At 33.8% G+C, this 18,368-nt stretch overlaps 5 protein-coding genes across 7 annotated transcripts in view; 4 read left to right on the top strand and 1 right to left on the bottom strand.

The window, feature by feature from the left end:
* Positions 1–4,692: 4,692 nt before the first annotated feature.
* On the bottom strand, positions 4,693–5,478 carry LOC110228830. The gene is made up of 2 exons (XM_021027000.1): positions 4,958–5,478; positions 4,693–4,801 (listed from the first exon to the last, which is right to left on the bottom strand). The coding sequence occupies exons 1-2, from the start codon at positions 5,097–5,099 to the stop codon at positions 4,734–4,736; spliced, it is 210 nt and encodes a 69-aa protein (XP_020882659.1). The 5' UTR covers positions 5,100–5,478; the 3' UTR covers positions 4,693–4,733.
* A 710-nt stretch (positions 5,479–6,188) lies between these two features.
* Positions 6,189–7,426, top strand: LOC9317118 (glutathione S-transferase U3). The gene is made up of 2 exons (XM_002881005.2): positions 6,189–6,572; positions 6,925–7,426. The coding sequence occupies exons 1-2, from the start codon at positions 6,249–6,251 to the stop codon at positions 7,276–7,278; spliced, it is 678 nt and encodes a 225-aa protein (XP_002881051.1). The 5' UTR covers positions 6,189–6,248; the 3' UTR covers positions 7,279–7,426.
* Positions 7,427–9,109: 1,683 nt separating this feature from the next.
* Positions 9,110–10,289, top strand: LOC9317117 (glutathione S-transferase U4). Its single transcript, XM_002881004.2, has 2 exons — positions 9,110–9,552; positions 9,798–10,289. The coding sequence occupies exons 1-2, from the start codon at positions 9,232–9,234 to the stop codon at positions 10,149–10,151; spliced, it is 675 nt and encodes a 224-aa protein (XP_002881050.1). The 5' UTR covers positions 9,110–9,231; the 3' UTR covers positions 10,152–10,289.
* A 1,334-nt stretch (positions 10,290–11,623) lies between these two features.
* Positions 11,624–12,812, top strand: LOC9317116 (glutathione S-transferase U5). Its single transcript, XM_021029041.1, has 3 exons — positions 11,624–11,656; positions 11,970–12,239; positions 12,465–12,812. The coding sequence occupies exons 1-3, from the start codon at positions 11,624–11,626 to the stop codon at positions 12,810–12,812; spliced, it is 651 nt and encodes a 216-aa protein (XP_020884700.1).
* Positions 12,813–14,829: 2,017 nt separating this feature from the next.
* The window catches only part of LOC9317115, a 6,730-nt gene continuing 3,191 nt past the window's right edge, over positions 14,830–18,368 (top strand). Inside the window, exons 1-3 of one of the 3 annotated variants that reach the window (XM_021028347.1) lie at positions 14,830–15,477; positions 16,085–16,135; positions 17,864–17,946. In XM_021028347.1, coding sequence (XP_020884006.1) covers positions 15,391–15,477; positions 16,085–16,135; positions 17,864–17,946 — 221 coding nt within the window. In that variant the 5' untranslated portion in view covers positions 14,830–15,390. The remainder of the gene's footprint in view (positions 15,478–16,084; positions 16,136–17,863; positions 17,947–18,368) is intronic. The other 2 variants (XM_021028348.1, XM_021028349.1) reach the window with 2 other exon arrangements.

The following is an 18,368-nucleotide window of genomic DNA, read 5'->3' as shown; positions in this document are numbered from 1 at the left end:
ATCCGCATCACAATATCCAACAATCTCCGTGCTTGAGTTTCTTCTCATCCAAATGCCTTTACCGGGACTCCCTTTGATATATCTCAGAATCCTCTCCACCAAACTCCAATGGTACACCGTAGGGGCTTGCATATGCTGAGCCACCTGATTCACGGCAAAAGAGAGATCAGGCCGAGTATATGTCAAATATATGAGCTTACCTACAAGTCTTCTATACTGTTCCGGGCAATGATATGGAGTATCATCCTTCTCCCCCTTTTGATTGACCTTGTATCCTTGCTCTAGTGGTGTATCCACTGGTTTAGCTCCAAGTTTCCCTGTAAGCTTTAGGAGATCGAGGGCGTATTTCCTTTGTGAGAGAAACAGTCCCTCCTTGGATCTACACACCTCAATCCCTAAGAAATACTTCAACACACCCAAATCTTTAATATCAAAGGCTGAGTGTAAGGAAGACTTAATAGCTTGGATCCCTTCTTTGTTACTTCCCGAGATAATCAAGTCATCCACATAGACCAATACCACTACTATGCCTTGATTATCTTGCTTAGTAAACAAAGTATGATCCGAATGTGACTTCTTGAAGTCATTAGCCAATAGAGTGGAGCTTAGCTTGTGATACCAAGCTCTTGGAGACTGTTTGAGACCATAGATTGCTTTCCGAAGCCTTAAGACCTTTCCCGGAGCTACTATGTCTTCTAAACCCGGAGGAGGTGACATGTAGACTTCTTCTTCCAACTCCCCCTGAAGGAAAGCATTCTTGACATCCATTTGCCACAACTCCCAATCCAAATTAACCGCCAAAGATAGAACAACCTTCACCGTGTGTTGCTTAGCTACCGGAGCAAACGTTTCCCTATAATCATCACCATAGGTTTGTGTGAACCCTCTTGCAACCAGCCTAGCCTTATATCTTTCAATTTCACCATCACTCTTGTACTTAATGGTAAATACCCATTTTGAGCTAACACACTTCTTTCCTTTTGGTAGCTCTTCTTCATCCCATGTATGGTTCCTTATCATAGCTTGTACTTCATCATCTACCGCATTCGTCCACTCCTTTCTTTCCTTGGCTTCCTCATAGTTTTGTGGGATAAACTCCACATCTAGCTTGCTAAGAAACGCCTTATGTTCTTCGGGAAGAAGGTCAATCGAACATGTAGCTTGAATAGGATGAGCCACAGCTTGACAATTGTAGAGGCACTTCTTTGATTTCCTTTCTCTTGTACCCCTTCTTGGATTCTCCCGAGTGTAGATTGGATCTTGTGTGACTTGTGGAGCTTGATAAGTCTCATCTTCGCTTGATGATTCAATAATTTCACCTTCACTAGATGGATCTTTCTCTACCACTTCTTCACTTGATCCTTCTTCTCTACCCGAAAGTGCTTCTCTACCACTTTCTTGTTCAATATCCAACGGCTCTTGTGTTGCATTCCCACCACTTTCTTGAGCTTGAGCTTCATTGGTATCCACATTTGGTGTAGCTTCCGCATCTTCTTGGGAGGGACTAACATTACCCAAATGTTCTAGAATATGTCGGAGACTCTTAGCTCGATCTGAAGTTGAATTCGGCAAGTCTTTCACACTTTCCCAACTCTTTTCTCCAAAGTAAGCCTTGTCTTCCATGAATTTGACGTCCCTAGACACGTGATACCGATTGTTGACTGGATCAAAGCACTTGTAACCTTTCTGAGTTGTTGAGTATCCGATGAATACACACTTAGTGCTCTTGGGTTCTAGCTTGTTTCTCAAGTCACCTGGGACAAACACAAAGCAAAGACTTCCAAATACCCTTAAATGATCAATGTTAGGATTCTGTCTATTCAAAATTTGAAAAGGAGATTGATCATTAAGGATACGGGTTGGTGTCCGGTTGATGAGATAACACGCCGTCATAACCACATCTCCCCAAAACCGTTTTGGCATATGCTTCTGGAACAACATAGCTCTTGACACCTCCATTAGATGTCTATTCTTTCTCTCCGCAACTCCATTTTGTTGAGGGTTGTATGGGCAGCTTGTTTGATGTAGGATTCCACATTTCTCTAAATGTTCTTTGAACTTGGTGCTTGTATATTCACCTCCATTATCTGTTCTTAGGATTTTAATCTTGGCATCAAAGTGATTAGTCACATAATTTTGAAAGTTTAAGAATGCATCATAAACCCTATCCTTAGATGGAAGCAAAGTTATCCAAGTATACTTAGACTTCTCATCTATGAATGTGACAAAATACTTATGATTATCTCTAGATGCACAAGGTGAAGTCCAAACATCAGAATGCACAAGGTCAAAGCATTTTTCATAAATGGTATTGGATTTGGGAAAAACTACTTTGCAATGTTTACCTAAAATACATGCTTCACAGTTTGAACAGTCATATGAAAATCCAGGTAATAAAAGATTCAAAGCCCGAGAATGTGGATGGCCAAGTCTCTCATGTCACAATACAACCGATGTTTTAACAGAGTTTGCAAAGATAGAAGAGGAAACATTATTATTCAAGACAGAATTTAAAGATAAGTCTTCAAGCACATATAAGTCATCCTTGGTGCTCCCTTGACCGAACACCTTACCACTCTCAATACCCTGCAGCTTAACGTCATTAGGACTGAATATAGCTAAGCAATTTAAGTCCTTAGTCGTTTTCTTAACCGAGAGTAAATTCGAGGTAAACTTAGGCATATAGAAAGCACTAGATTTCTTGTTAAACAGATTAATGCATCCTATACCTTCTATTGGAACATTGTGACCATTTGCAACCTTAACATTTCCTAGTGCCGGTTTAATGTTCTCTAACAACTTAGGATTGCTAATCATATGGTGAGAAGCTCTTGAGTCTAACACTAATGAATTTGAATCATGAGAGTTAGAGGTTAAGAGAGAGATACCGCCGGGATGTAACTTGGATGCAATGGATTGAAGGAGGCTCTCGAGGTCAGATTTGTTCATGACAATGGTCTCTTGCGCTTGAGAAGTGGAGGCACCACCCTGGTTGTGTGTGACTGCTTGCATTGCCTTCTCTTGCTGTCCATATTGCACAATTGCCCTTTCTTCATTTTCTGACCCGCCATCGCCTCCATTAGCCACGTTTGCCTTTGGCTTGTAGTTCTTGAACTTCTCTGGTTTTAGATGAGGATGTAGCAACCAGCATTTGTCTTTTAGGTGGCCCTTCTTCTTACAATGGTCACAAAACCATGTCTTCTTATCCTCTTGTCTAACCACTCCCACTTTGTTGGCCGTAGGTAGACTTACACCTTTAGCACCGAATAGCATTTGGGAGCTGTACTCCTTTTGAATCTTGGCACACACTTGCTCTAAGGTAGGTGTCTTCTCGTCTCTTAGGATGTGTTGGATCACATCCGTGTAGCTCGAGTTGAGTGAAAGCAATAGACCAAAGACGCGATCTTGTTCTCTTCGTTCCCTTAACACCTTAGCATCGGTGGTAAACGGCCTTAGCATCTCTAACTCAGCCACGAGAGACCTATACTTCCCAAAGTGTGTATTAAAGTCACTCTCTTCTTGGTTCAGACCTCCGAGAGCCTTCTTAATTCCATAGACTCGAGTCAAGTTAGTTTCATTTCCAAATACACTCGTGAGAGTTTCCCAAAGCTCTTTAGCCGTCTCACAATATGAGTAACCTTCGAGAATCGAGGCATCTAGTGAGCAATGAAGAGCGTTGAGTACATTGAGATCATATTGTTTCCAAGTCTCTTCAACCAAGCTCTCATCAGTAGCCTTTAGCTCTTCATAGGTGGACTCGATGTGTTTTGTGAGTTTCCTTCCTCCTAACACATTTAGAGTAGTCCGCTTCCACAATAGAAAGTTATTCCCATTCAGAGTTACCAAAAACTTCAAGTCTTTGAAGGTATCATTCATCTTGCCATCATAGACCGTGACTGACATTGTATCCTTCTAAGCTTTCAGAGTTTAAACGAAATTTGTAACCTTTTGCCGTTTAGAATCCAAGAAAAACCAACGCACCACAAGAATAAAGATCGAAGCTTGAACCGTTCACAACCCAAACACTACCTATAACTTCACACCACCAAGATAAAGCTCTAACCTTTAAGCGATAAACTGACCAAACTGAGCTGAACCGCCTTCGAAACCTCTCCAAAGATGCCTTAGAACCTTCGTCAGAACACCACTAAAAACCCCAAGAGTATCACCGTGATGATGTTTTCCAAGAAAGAATCCGAACAAGAACCTTCAAAGTTGCAAGCTTTTCGACTTTCGAGAACAAACCAGAAATAAAGAGTAACCTTGCGAGAAAAAGAAACACAAACCGAGAGAAAGGCTAAAGATTTAGAAGAAGAAGATTGAAGATTTAAGAATCTACTCTGATACCATGTAAAGATTAGAGATTTAGGAAGGAAAGATTGAGTAATCCATGTTTGAGAGAGAAAGAGAGAATTGCATAGATTGAGAAAAAAGTGTTCATAACATTACAATGGTGGCTACAACCTTTATATATAAAAGAGATTAGGTTAAAATGACATAGAGGAGACTGGCAGGTCTTAGCCAGGCGGGTGTCTCAGACAGGCGGGTTTATACTTGTCCCTACCAGTTTGGATCTCTTTGCCTAGCCAGGCGGGTGTTTCAGACTGGCGGTTTCTCAATATAAGAAACTTGTGTTAAATATCTAACTATTGATTTAGTTAGTATTAAACACCTTCTTGATTAACAATGTGATCCTCGAATACATCGACCAAACTTGGAATAACAATCCAATTCTACCTCAAGATCCCTACGAGAAAGCCATGGCTCGATTCTGGGCCAAGTTCGTCGATGAACAGGTACGCTAACTTATTAAATTGATGTATAATATTGATTGCATATTATATGATAAACACTTGAGACTTATTAGAAGTTCAATACCTTTCAAGCATTTATATCAGGATTATATGTAGAGTAAAGTAAATTTTTTTAGATTGATATAATAACTTGCAGATCCTACCAGTTGGGTTCATGCCCCTAGTAAAAGCAGAGAAGGGAATAGATGTTGCTATTGAAGAGATTCGAGAAATGCTTATGTTTCTTGAGAAGGAAGTCACTGGAAAAGATTTCTTTGGCAGAAAGACGATCGGATTCTTGGACATGGTTGCAGGAAGTATATTGATCCCATTTTGTCTGACTCGGGCTTGGGAATGTATGGGAATCGATATGACTCCAGAGGATACGTTTCCAGAATTAAACAGATGGATCAAAAAGTTGAATGAAGTTGAGATCGTAAGGGAATGTATACCGCCAAAAGATAAACATATTGAGCGTATGAACAAAATTGTAGAGAGAGCAAAGTCTACCTAAATTAATGACAACATCATAACTCTGTGTTCTGAAATAATGACTATGTGCTTGTATCGTTTTCTTATTGAAAATTTTGAGATTAAGACGGAATGTAGCTGCATTGGTAGTGGAAATCAATGGGTGCAAAGTGAAATCTTGAAAGCTATCTATTATAACTCTAATAACAAATTTTGATTTCTAGTGTATGGAAAATAAATTGCAAAGATGGTAGATTGATAAGTTCGATAGGATGAGTTAATTTGTTTCATGGTGAGTGGTATTGATTACATGAAGTTTGAAAAGAACATCACTCTTTGGCTGATATAAAGACATTAACGTATGGTTGGTTAATTAGTATTGGTTTATTGTGTGTAGTTGGTTAGTATTTCAGTTTAGTGCTATTCTGATTCTATTAGTCTAACCAATTTTGTATTAACATTGTTAACTCATTTTCTTCAAGAAATGAAACAACAAATATTTAACATATATATTTCTCCAAAACTAATACATCGGAAGTGAAAGATGAAAGACATGGTCAAAGATTCTTTATATAAAAAAAAGAAACATGGTCAAAGATAGACATAAATGTTGACTTTTGAAGATTTTAAATATTTTGAACTATATATCCTACCAAAAATATCCATGATGAACCCATGATGAAATGTTGAGGCGTGAGAATAAATGATGAACAAATTTGAAAGTGACGTCAGTGATGAACAACTACCTTCTAGATGTCCTTGGATGATACGCATGAATGATTGACATACATTGAACTTGTAGTTAAGTGTTCCTCACAACTCTAAGAAAAGTATGATAACTATTGGAGTAAATGGCCTAAAAAGGACTTTTTCGTTTCCTTTTCCTTTTTGCCTTTATAATCAAACATAATTTACATGAGAGTATAAAGAGTAGATGAGTTACATAAAAAAATAAAAATAAAAAGAGGGAAAGAGATTGATTCAATGGCCGAGAAAGAAGAGGGTGTGAAGCTTATAGGGTCTTGGGCAAGCCCATTCAGTCGTAGAGTTGAGATGGCTCTCAAACTCAAAGGCGTGCCATACGATTACTTGGACGAAGATTATTTGGTCGTCAAGAGCCCGTTGCTACTTCAACTCAACCCGGTTTACAAAAAAGTCCCTGTTTTGGTCCACAATGGTAAAATATTACCCGAGTCACAACTGATCCTTGAATACATCGACCAAACATGGACGAACAATCCAATTCTTCCTCAAGATCCTTACGAGAAAGCCATGGCTCGATTTTGGGCCAAATTCGTCGATGAACAAGTAATTCTAAAAACTAATTCTTTTATTAACTAATTGCATATGTAATTTCTAGAAATGATAAACACTTAGAACTACCGGTTACTATAAGTTCAATACCTTTTCAATAGTGAAACCAATATTCTCCCTAGCAGTATTAATATTTTTTTACTGAATCCCTACTCAAAAATTATAATTACAAATAACATTTTAGCTGAATAACTCGTATAGTAATTTAAAGTTGCTAAAAATGTTTTTACGAGTTATGCTTAACATGTGTATAATATGGTAACACTGTATATCTATGCACAATAATTCTAACTAATAACTATATATCTTTGTCATGAAACGTTTGCTAAATATCGCTACCGTGTAGGTCACATTGATAGGGCTCAGGTCTCTGGTGAAATCAGAGAAGAGAATTGACGTTGCAATCGAGGAAGTTCGAGAACTTATTATGTTGCTTGAGAATCAAATCACGGAAAAAAAATTCTTCGGCGGAGAGACGATAGGATTCTTGGACATGGTTGTGGGAAGTATGATCCCGTTTTGTCTAGCTCGGGGTTGGGAAGGTATGGGAATTGATATGATTCCAGAGGAAAAGTTTCCAGAACTAAACAGATGGATCAAGAATTTGAAAGAAATTGAGATCGTAAAAGAATGTATTCCTGATAGAGAGAAACATATTGAGCACATGATGAAAATTGTAGGACGAATCAAAGCGGCCTAAAAGACAACATGATACTCTTTGATCCAGTGATGTTAAGTTGTTAACTACATTTGTATTGTCTTGTTATTTAAAAGTTTTATGAACAATCTACTAAATAAAGATGAGTGATACATGTATCCGCAGTGGTAGTATAATTTAGTTTGGAGTACCTAGTTCTATCTTAATTAATTATTTTTTTTTTATTTTTTTTTAACCTAATGTTAAATATATTCAAAAAAAAAATAAACGTTTTTACAAATGACTGCAAATTTTTTAAAAACAACTATTTGGTGATTTTATCCCTAATGTTGTCTTGATGCAAACCACATTTGAAGTCCGCCTGCGTATCCTTCATCTCCTCCTCTCCTTATTGTGCTCAAACGCTTTCTAAGGGATCTTGTCTATCAACTTCACTATCTTCTCTGTCGGTGAAGGTTGTTCACCATGCCTCCTATCATTTCTTTCTCGCCAAATGGAGTGGATGGTGTTCTGAAACACATACCTGACTATGAAACCCTTCGTTTTGTCAAGGTCCTTCTTCGCAAGCATGGTCATGATTTCCAGCCATTTTTCGGTGAAGTTGTTCAATAGAAGTCCACTGACCAGCTCCTTCCACACCGTTCTCGAGTAAGGGCAGTTAAAGAACATATGGTCTTTTGTTTCTCTAGAATCTTTGCAGAAGACGCAGCTCGCATCCACATTCTGATTCCATTTGATCATTCTATCCCCTGTAGCGATTCTGTTTTTCGCGACCAACCATGTGAAGAAAGCATATTTTGGACTAGCATTCGAAAACCATATATCTTGGTACCCTTGCATCAAAGGTTTAGATATTCGGATTTGTGACCATGTCTCCCTCGATACAAATTTCTTGCGGTAGCAATCATTTTAATTAATTATTGATATATGATCATATTTTATCATAACATATTTTGTTCTATAATTTAGATGATGAACTGATGACCAATTAGTATTATTAGGACAAAAAAAAACAGCTTGAATTGTTGTTTTTTTTTTTGTTGTCGTCTAAATTTATTATTTATTGCAAATTATGAGAACTGTTACATAGACGATTCTACAACGGACAATTCCTTCCGACCCTTATTAGATTCATGACAGATGACACCTCCTTCACCTCCTTCTTCATGCTCTTGATGGACACTTCTATTTCTGCGTAGAATCCTGGCGAACGGCTATAATTGTACATCGCTGGAGATCTCCTGCACACTTGCTTCCAATAATCTGCAAATTTATTAATAAATCGCATTATCTGGGACTCGAACCCAAGACCTCTGGGTGTAGAAGCATTAATTAACCATTGGTCAATCAATGGGTCAATGGTGCTTCCACGCTTGAATTATTGTTTAAAAATTATATTATTTTATAAGATTAAATTACCAAATTTCCTTAATTAGGTAAAGAAACAGAGTTCAATAAAAATGACAGGAAATATAAAGAAACTTGCTTAAGGAACAAAAAATGGTATTTGCAGGAATAGTAAGTAAATTTAATAAAAATTAATTTGGGATACTAGAAACGTATATCTAAGATAGAAAAAGTATCTCCTACCAAAAAAAAGATAGAAAAAGTATCAACAAAAAAGGAGAAACTGTTGAATGTTGAATATTATTTTTAAAGTTGGTATGTTTGAGGAAATTGAAAAGATAGAATATACTATTTGAAATTATAGGGAGATGATATAATGTGTTCACGGTTCATTGGATACTTAACAATGAATGAACATCAAGAGAAATCAAAATGGACCTTTTCTTCTTGCCACGTCGTTTTCATTTACTTTTCAAGCACGAGAACGGAACCACGAAAACTAGTCAAAAAGAAGGCGTTAAAGCCTAGAGAACAAAACCATATATCTATCTTCATGAATCGATCAAACACTCACGAGAACAAAACCACATAAACTAGTCAAATTAAGGAACAATAGAGGAGTTACATTAAAAAAAAGTTAGAGGTCCAATGGCGGAGAAAGAAGAGGATGTGAAACTTCTAGGTTTTTGGGCAAGCCCTTTTAGTCGTAGAGTCGAGATGGCTCTCAAGCTCAAAGGAGTGCCTTACGAGTACTTGGAGCAAGATATAGTAAACAAGAGCCCTTTGCTTCTCCAACTAAATCCAGTTTACAAGAAGGTTCCAGTTCTTGTCCACAAAGGTAAAGTATTATCCGAGTCACATGTGGTCCTCGAATACATCGACCAAATATGGAAAAACAATCCAATTCTTCCTCAAGATCCTTACGAGAAAGCCATGGCTCTATTCTGGGCCAAGTTCGTTGATGAACAGGTAACTCTATACAAATACCTTTATCAACTAATTGCATAGGTGATTTTTAAAAATAATTATCACTTAGAACAACCGATTACTAGAATTTCAATACATTTTGAATAGTAAAATCAAGATTCTGATTCTGATTGATTGGTAGGCTAGGAAAGGCAGAATTGTAAAATGAATCTGATTCCATAAGAATGTCTATGCAAAACAAAATTTAATTGCGGTAATTTTCTGCTGAAATGGTTACTATCTTGTAGGTTGGACCAGTAGCCTTTAGGTATGTGGCAAAAGCAGAGAAGGGAATAGAGGTTGCAATCAAGGAGGCTCAAGAACTCTTTATGTTTCTTGAGAAGGAAGTCACTGGAAAAGATTTCTTCGGTGGCGAAACAATTGGATTCTTGGACTTGGTCGCAGGAAGTATGATCCCGTTTTGTCTTGCTCGAGGTTGGGAAGGTATGGGAATTGATATGATACCAGAGGAAAAGTTTCCAGAACTAAACCGATGGATCAAGAATTTGAAAGAAATTGAGATCGTGCGAGAATGTATTCCTCCTAGAGAGAAACAAATTGAGCACATGAAGAAAGTTGTAGAAAGAATCAAACCGGCCTAAGAGACAACAATCATACTTTTCAATCGACAGATCTTAACTATATGTTTGTATAATCTCGTTTTATAAAAGTTGTATGAACAAGTAGTGTTTTTACAAAATTCTAAATATAAGTTAATTATGATAAACATTTTTAATGTAGTAGTATTCAAACTAATTCAACCAATAAAAAAATATTATTGAAACTACAATTTACCTTTTGTGCATAATATTATTAATTCTAACTAATTCAACCAATAATAAAATATATTGTAAAATAATAAAATTAATATATTGTAAAATATAATTTTTCAAAAATATGAAAGATATTTAATTTTTACATAGAAAATTGAAACAACACTTATTGTAATAAAAATTTCTTTAAACTTCAAATAAATTAAAACAGAGTATAATATAGTCAAACTATATGTCTTAATAAAACAACAAACTATGATTAATGTGAACATATGTATTTTCGACACGCAAAAAGTTGTCTAAACAATAGAAACTAACGAACGTGTGGGTCTATTTGTTGCGGCACAATATAATAAGGGTGCATTGGCGCAGAGACAAAAACATAACGTCAAATTGGGTAATCGACAAAAGACAGTTTTGTTCCATACAAACAAAAATCATACATTATCAATGACCTTAAACTTCAAAATAATAACGAGAAAGCCTATTGATTTTTTTTACATACGCGTGTGATGGCGTTTTGACTTGTAGGAGAGAGAAAGAACGAACTGACAAACATTAAATGTTCAGCACGTGAACTGATGCTTACCAAACTAACACTAATTGTTGTTTTTTCGAATTTGAGCAATTTTAACACGCTACAAACATATATTACACCATTTTAACATTTGTACGCATGGGATTGTGTGGCCAAGTCTCGTCGATGTATTCAAGAATCACATGAGACTCGAGAATGGTTTTACCATTGTCAACAAAAAGTCAATATAGTAATTTTGATATTATTTTGTTCGTCTGCATTGAACCGTCACCATTTGGAGTCTAAATTTACATTTAATATCTGAGTGCTGAAGAATAAAAAAAATTTGAGGGTAATAGAAAGGAAAAGAATTGAGGCGAAATTTATTTTTCAGAAAAAAACCTAGCAGAAACGAGGGTAAATCTTTATTAAATGAAGAAAAAATAAGACAGAAAGAAAGAGAGAAGAGAAGAAGCGAAGCTTTTGGGGGATATGGGCAAGCCCTTTTAGCCGGCGAATCGAGATGGCTCTCAAACAAGAAAGAGGCATATTTCAATCCTAACAAGTTGCAAAGTGCATTTTTATACCTCAACAAAGATATAGTACATTTTTTGACTTCAACTCTAAAAAAATTCAAATAAACTATCCAAATTATTATATTTGAGCGTAAAATTACATTGACTTAAACAAAATTAGTCAACCGTTTGTTTTTGCTTACTTAAACAACATGATAGTCACGAAGTGTAACGTTGTTTTGGTCATTTGAGTCAATAAACTTAAAACGATGACAACGAAATGTCATTTTGTCTATATCAGTGTTATTTTGTCTTAGCCAAACAGCGTCGTTTTATTGAATATATGAATTCAAATGACCAAAACAACGTCGTTCGGTTGAGTTTATTTATTCAAATGACTAAAACGACGTTATTTGGTTCAGATAAAATGACATCGTCACTATCGTGTTGGTTAAATGAGTGAAAACAACGAGTTGACTAATTTTGTTTAAGTCAATGTAGTTTTACGCTTAGGTTTAATAGTTGGGTAGTTTTTTTGATTTTTTTTAGATTTAAGGTTGAAAAATGCACTGTATTTTTGTTGAGATATAAAAACGCATTTTGCAATTTGTTCAGGTTGAATTACGCCCTTTTCCCGCTCTCAAACTCAAAGGCATAAATTACGATTACGTGGAAGAAAAGTTTGAGAGCAAAAGCTCTTTGCTTCTTGCTCTAAACCCTATTCACAAGAAGGTCCCTGTTCTTGTTCACAATGGTAAAACCATTCTCGAGTCTCATGTGATTCTTGAATACATCGACGAGACTTGGCCACACAATCCCATTCTCCCTCAAGATCCTTACAAAAGATCCAAAGCTCGATTCTTTGCTAAACTCGTCGATGAACATGTATGTATACACACTCTCTTCACTAACTCCAATTCAGTAATTGAATTGATTCAAGATTAGCCAATATTAAGATTGCACGTCAAATAAAAAACAATTTTTTTTGTTTGTGTTCACGAGATTTCAAAGAAAGCTCAATACTATTTGTTCAGCTGAAGCCAAAAAATGTAAAGTTTTTTTTTATTAGAATTAGCAACTAAAACTATTGTTATCTCTCTGACATTGCAGATTACGAATGTGGGTTTTGTATCAATGGCAAAAGCGGATGAGAAAGGAAGACAAGTTTTGGTCGAGCAGATAAGAGAACTAATTATGTATCTCGAGAAAGAACTTATCGAAAAAGATTACTTCGGCGGTAAGAGTGTTGGATTCTTGGACTTTTTGGCCGGAAGTTTGATTCCGTTTTGTTGGGAAGGCAGAGGTTTGCAAGTGATTACAGAAGAGAAGTTTCCAGAGTATAACAAATGGGTGAAGAATTTGGAGAAGGTTGAGATTGTAAAAGATTGTATTCCACCAAGAGAGAAACCTGTTGAACACATGAACTATATGGCAAAGAGAATTAGATCTTCTCTTTGATCAAAAAAAAAAAAAAAAGAGAATTAGATCTTCTTAATTAAGAAGAAAAATGATCTTAGTCTTTGATCCAATGTTGTAATTTAGTCTTTGATCGTCACATGTGGTTGAGAGGATAAATAAAATTTCTGATTAAATGAATTTAACTTATAAAAACTACTCCTACTTTTTATTGTTATGTGGTATAAGAGGATCAAGATTGATTACCATCATTTGTCAAGTCATCTGGATTTTCAGACCTTTCTGGTATGATATAATAAACATGAAAAGACTTTGGTCACATGGTCGGTCCTATCAATTTAGAAGGGTAAAGTCTTGATTTCAAATGGTGACGTGTGGAACAATTGCGGGGAAAAATACGGTGTAGTTATAATAGTAACAAAAATATATTCATACACATATATATTTATACATTTTTGTTACTTTTGAAACTACCTCGCAGACCATTCATCAAATAGAGAAACAAATTGAGCACATGAGAAAGTTGCAGAGCGAATCAAATCGGCCCAAGAGACAACAAGCATACTCTTCGATCGAGAGAGGTACTATATGTTGTATAACCTCGCTATCTAAAAGTTGTATGAACAATTAATATTTTTACTAAAATTGTAATATCAATTAATTATTATATTTTTTTACTGATAGTACTGTCCGATTTCCTACGAATCTAAAAAAGTAGTTTGGAATTTGGTTCACAATCCTCGAGTTTTCATATGAAAGAAAAAGATGGAAAAAGTATAAATATGGTCAAACTATCCATCTCCATAACACCACAAAATATCTGTCGTCAATGTGAACATTTCTATTTCGACACGCAAAAAAATTGTTTAAACATTTGAAATTACCACAAACATTTGTTGTGGCATAATATTAGGGGTGATTAGTGGAGACTTTAGGAGATTAAACTTTTTTAAAAAGTCTTTAAAGTTTGATTTTTACCAATTACACTTTAATATTTAATAGTCTTAAAAGTTTCCTATTTTTTTTTCACAGCCCACATTTTGTTTTATTTTTTCTTGTCCACTTTTTTTTTAAAGTCAACAATTTTAGAACTTTTATTTTTTCAAAGTTAAAATCTTATAACTTTTTGCTAAGCATTTAATTTCTTTCTAAGAATCTAAAAGTAATAGTGCAAACCAGTCACCCCCAATATATATTAGTATGATTTTAGTATCATGAGGTAGGTACATGCATGGCCCTGTATACAAACAAGTATACCAAGCCTATGGTTGCAGTCTGTAAATATAACAATATATATTTTTGGCTGACAATTTTCTGGAAGTTTACCTAGCGGAATTGGCTTTACCTTTGTAAAAGTGTAAAAGTGGGTGTTTTGAATCCTTCAATCTACATTCTACCCTTTTTTTTCCTTTTAGTCTCAATAATATAGCCAAAAGAAAAAAATTCTAACTTATGGCCTATTAATTTTTAGGACCAGCTCTGATGAGATGAGTAGTTTTCAGCACCGACACTTTATTGTTGCTGGGGCAACAAACCACTAGACGTTACATGGTGAGGAAAATCAGCAAAACATTTCCTTGATGAAGAAAATGTTTTAATATATACTAGATCCGGACCCGTACATACGTGCGGGATTTTGTTTGTATTTGAATTTTTTGATGTATATAGCATTTAAGGCTGGATACCTGTTACATATATTCAATCCATTTTCCAACTCATAGTCGTCTCGAAAAAAGGGTAATCGTGATCTTAGGGTCGGGTAAAAGATATTGTAATTCTATTATTCTTGGCCCGTGGGTAAGAATCGAGTATCGGGTATTTATTTTTAATACTTATTCCGTTATTTGATATGTTTATCGCTTTACTACATGACCGGTAAATGTTTTATTAGTGTTTTATAATATTACTAAAAAATTTATAAATATATTTTATTGTAAAAAATATAGCCTAAGTCTGTAATTTTATACTTTTGGAAATATACTATAGTTTTATGAGTTTTTTTTCTTTTTATAATTTTAATGTATATTTATGTTGGGCCTGTTTTTCATATTGGCCCAAAAGCATTTTTCTTGTTAAATGACTAACGTCACGTTTCTTCTCCCTGTAGCTCCTCTTCTTCTCATCGAACACTTTTTTTTTCTTCTTCTTGCTTAATCAATGGTATTCTCCATCTTCTTCTTCACATTCTCTTCACCTTCACTTTTTGGGCTTTTCGTTTGAGAGATAAAGACTTTCTAGACGTTTTTTCTTCTCTTATGCAGTACTAAGCAGAAGATCAATTTACAACAGACACCAAAAAAAAAAAAATTGGTACTGCAATTCGTTCTCTTTCACAAAACACACAAATCATATTTTTTTTTTTAATTCTTTCATTCTTAGGGTTCTTTCGATTAATAGAGTAAATCATTTGCTTACTCACCTATCGCGAGGAAGACAATGCGGTTTCAGAACTGCGAGTTAGAGTGGAAGATGATGTAGTTCAAAAATTAGGCCATTATATTAAACTCAGTGTGGAGTGTGGACTTCGAAGTATTTCTCAAGAAGCAGATCATGAAGAGGAAGAAGATTCATTATCACCGTCTTCTTCTTCTTCTTGTGGACGGGATAGATCTGTGTGGTTATGTTCAAGCTTGGTCTTTTCTTCGCGATTCTAACTGCTTTGGGTCTCGCTGGTTACAAATGGCTCGCTCCTTCAATCATGGATAAGGTTTAAAATTTCCTCCTTCAAAGATAATTCAATGCATGTTCCATTACAATGATACCTTGTTCCTAAAATCCAGTGTTGAATTTGTTCTGTTCTTTAGAAATTTTAGATCTTTATCAATTGGGTTTAATTAGGATTTCATCAATTAATCATCACTCTTGAATAAGATCTTAAGTACTGACCACAAGTCTGTATGAATTCGTCTAGTGTAGAAAAAAGTTCATTTGTAAGATTGGTTCATGTTTCATGTGAATTTGTATATGCCATTACCTTCAGATTCGATTAGCCGAAATAAAGTTTGCAGTTACTGTCCTGTGGCTAATTTTTGATACCTATATAACCAGACCCTCTTAACATATCCAATCCATAACATTTTTGGCTCTGTAACAATTATGTTATTATCCATTTACCTTTGTTTGCAGGAGCTAAACCATCTCGTAAAATGGGATATCAGACACACCCATTAAATATATGCAAGCTCATGCCATTTTTGTCAAAATATGATGCTTTATTTTCCCTTGTCAAAATGGGATGATTCACGTTCATGGTGTTAAAATTTTCTTTCCATTTAGGAAATTTGATTTGACTCACCATTGTTTTCTTGTGATAGGGAAGAATGCTGCTTGATATTAATTTCCGTGAAGGAAGTCTAGAAACAAAGGTTAGTAAGTTTCTTTTACCACATATAGATGATACCTTAACCTTATTTTACTTCATAGAATCAAATATTGTCAATTTTCTTATATAGAATTTAAGTTCATTACTATAACTAAGGGGTATAAGTGAAACAAACCAAGGAAACTTCACATAACTTGAGTATCATGAATGACTTTCTAATATAACTAAGACAATGTAGTTGTTTCAATATCCTCAATCTACATATACATTTTTACAGGGAATTTTTGCAAAAAGTCTTTTGGATCCGGATTTTATCCGGGATTAACTATATTCGGATCTAGGATAAGGATTTTTAGGAATGTTGTCTTAAAACCACATTAATTCTTAATTAACACCTAAATTGGAAATATATATAATATATCTAAACTAACCATATTTGTTAATTACCTTAACTACTTCTAACAATAATTATTTAACTATTTATTTCTATATAGAAAGAATATGTGATTAAAATAAATATTTTGTAAAATATTGATTTGGGAAAAAATTGTTCTTACGAAAATAATTTGTTTTGTTATAAAAATTAATATTTGTTATTTGTAATTAAATTACATAAATAATAATAATAATTTGTCTACACCATCAAATGAAAATAGTTAGTTATTTAATTTTTTTTATTTAATATTACGTAATTTTAAAAAAATAAATTCAACAATATAATGTCAATGGGTTTAATTCTTAAGATTTGAAAATATTAAAAAAGATACTAACCAAAAATTATCTATCCTAATTTGTTTCTAACAATTTGGACACAAATATTTCAAATCTTTCGAAAATTTAATGTGATCACATTTGTTACTAAAATCTCGATTATATTCCTAAAATCTCGAGAAGATCTTCCTTTAAATCCGCAAATTATAATTTTTGAATTAAATAAACTAACAATACGAATATTCCTAATATATTCGAGTACTAATAATCCTTATTATAGTATATTCCTTATCTAAATACTAAATCTTTTATTTTTAATTCTAATCAAAATTTATGAAATCGGAAATCAATCATGATTTCTTAAACATCCTTAAATTTCGAAATAATCAACAATTCGAATATGCTGAAAAATCATAACGAAATATCTTTATTTACTTAAATGTTTTAGTAATCGTTATAGCAAAAAAATCAATTCCAGCGCTATTGGTTCTTTAAACTTTTTGATTTACATAGATATTTTGTATTCCATAATTAACTCATTAAAATCTTTGATTTAAATAACTACAATGTGAAAATTAGTATATGTAATAAATATAACATATAATATTTACGAGATTTTCATATACTTGATCCCCAACCCAAATTGGCGAATATATTATTTCTCATAAAATATCTTTAAAAGATTTTTTTGTTTCGTTTAGATATTATTCAACAAACTTCCTAAAACAAATGGAAATATCTTTAATTAGCTTTCCTCATTCATAAATCCCACCATGCATATAGACGTTATTCAGTTGATAATACAAAATCGAATATATTAGGAATCAAATATATAATTTTCGAATATTTGCAAAATTGTTTTAATTTGTAGGTCAAACTTCTCGAGTACTTTTCATTCATCTATATAAAGAAGATCTTTTCAACCATTGATCCACAATACTAAACGTTTTCGTAATAGAGATTTATATGGTTCTTTTAAACAATGTTCTTAGTACATTTTATATTTCACGTTTGTTTTCTTTTAAAAAATTAATTGTCACCTACTTTTCTTATGTTGCAGCTTTCGATTTTAAGATCTTGGAAACTATGGACATCATCATCTCCGTCTCCAAAGAAACTATCAAATAAGGTATGCATTAAAAGGTTAGTTAGTCCTTCTTCTTATCTTCAGATACAAATTTTTTAATGTCCAGTATTTTTTTACATTTTCAGAATTTCATGTTTCCTCATAATGATTGTAAATGATTTTCTTTTATAGGCTAACATAACAAGTCCATTCTATTAATTCATTTTCTTTAACGAAAAAAGGAAACGAATTTGTTAATAAAATAAAGTTCTTATTCTTAATTTTTATTATTCTAATGTTATGTATTTTAATTGTTTTTATGATATATACTTTTACAAAAACCTGTGGATCCGTGTTTTGGTTGGGAAGTGTAATTTTTCTAATCTTTTAAAACCTTTTATAACAATTACATGTTTTATATGGTTAAAAATCACATCATATATATTTTATTTTCTTATCCAATGTATTTCATGTTTAATGTTTTCTAATACTTTTTTTA

The sequence above is a fragment of the Arabidopsis lyrata genome, assembly GCF_000004255.2.
Source record: "Arabidopsis lyrata subsp. lyrata unplaced genomic scaffold ARALYscaffold_4, whole genome shotgun sequence".
In the NCBI taxonomy this organism is placed as follows: Eukaryota; Viridiplantae; Streptophyta; class Magnoliopsida; order Brassicales; family Brassicaceae; genus Arabidopsis; species Arabidopsis lyrata.
This window is presented reverse-complemented; position numbering and strand designations above follow the sequence as displayed.

What these genes read in the sequence shown, in the direction of transcription:
- LOC9317118 (XM_002881005.2), top strand. Translation starts at nt 6,249, where the DNA reads ATGGCCGAGAAAGAAGAGGGTGTGAAGCTTATAGGGTCTTGGGCAAGC. An exon ending in CCAAATTCGTCGATGAACAA is followed by an intron (nt 6,573 to 6,924) that starts GTAATTCTAAAA and finishes GCTACCGTGTAG; the next exon opens with GTCACATTGATAGGGCTCAG.
- LOC110228830 (XM_021027000.1), bottom strand. Translation starts at nt 5,099, where the DNA reads ATGTCCAAGAATCCGATCGTCTTTCTGCCAAAGAAATCTTTTCCAGTG. An exon ending in TAGGGGCATGAACCCAACTG is followed by an intron (nt 4,802 to 4,957) that starts GTAGGATCTGCA and finishes TTAATAAGTTAG; the next exon opens with CGTACCTGTTCATCGACGAA.
- LOC9317116 (XM_021029041.1), top strand. Translation starts at nt 11,624, where the DNA reads ATGACAACGAAATGTCATTTTGTCTATATCAGT. An exon ending in GTCATTTTGTCTATATCAGT is followed by an intron (nt 11,657 to 11,969) that starts GTTATTTTGTCT and finishes CAATTTGTTCAG; the next exon opens with GTTGAATTACGCCCTTTTCC. An exon ending in CTAAACTCGTCGATGAACAT is followed by an intron (nt 12,240 to 12,464) that starts GTATGTATACAC and finishes CTGACATTGCAG; the next exon opens with ATTACGAATGTGGGTTTTGT.
- LOC9317117 (XM_002881004.2), top strand. Translation starts at nt 9,232, where the DNA reads ATGGCGGAGAAAGAAGAGGATGTGAAACTTCTAGGTTTTTGGGCAAGC. An exon ending in CCAAGTTCGTTGATGAACAG is followed by an intron (nt 9,553 to 9,797) that starts GTAACTCTATAC and finishes ACTATCTTGTAG; the next exon opens with GTTGGACCAGTAGCCTTTAG.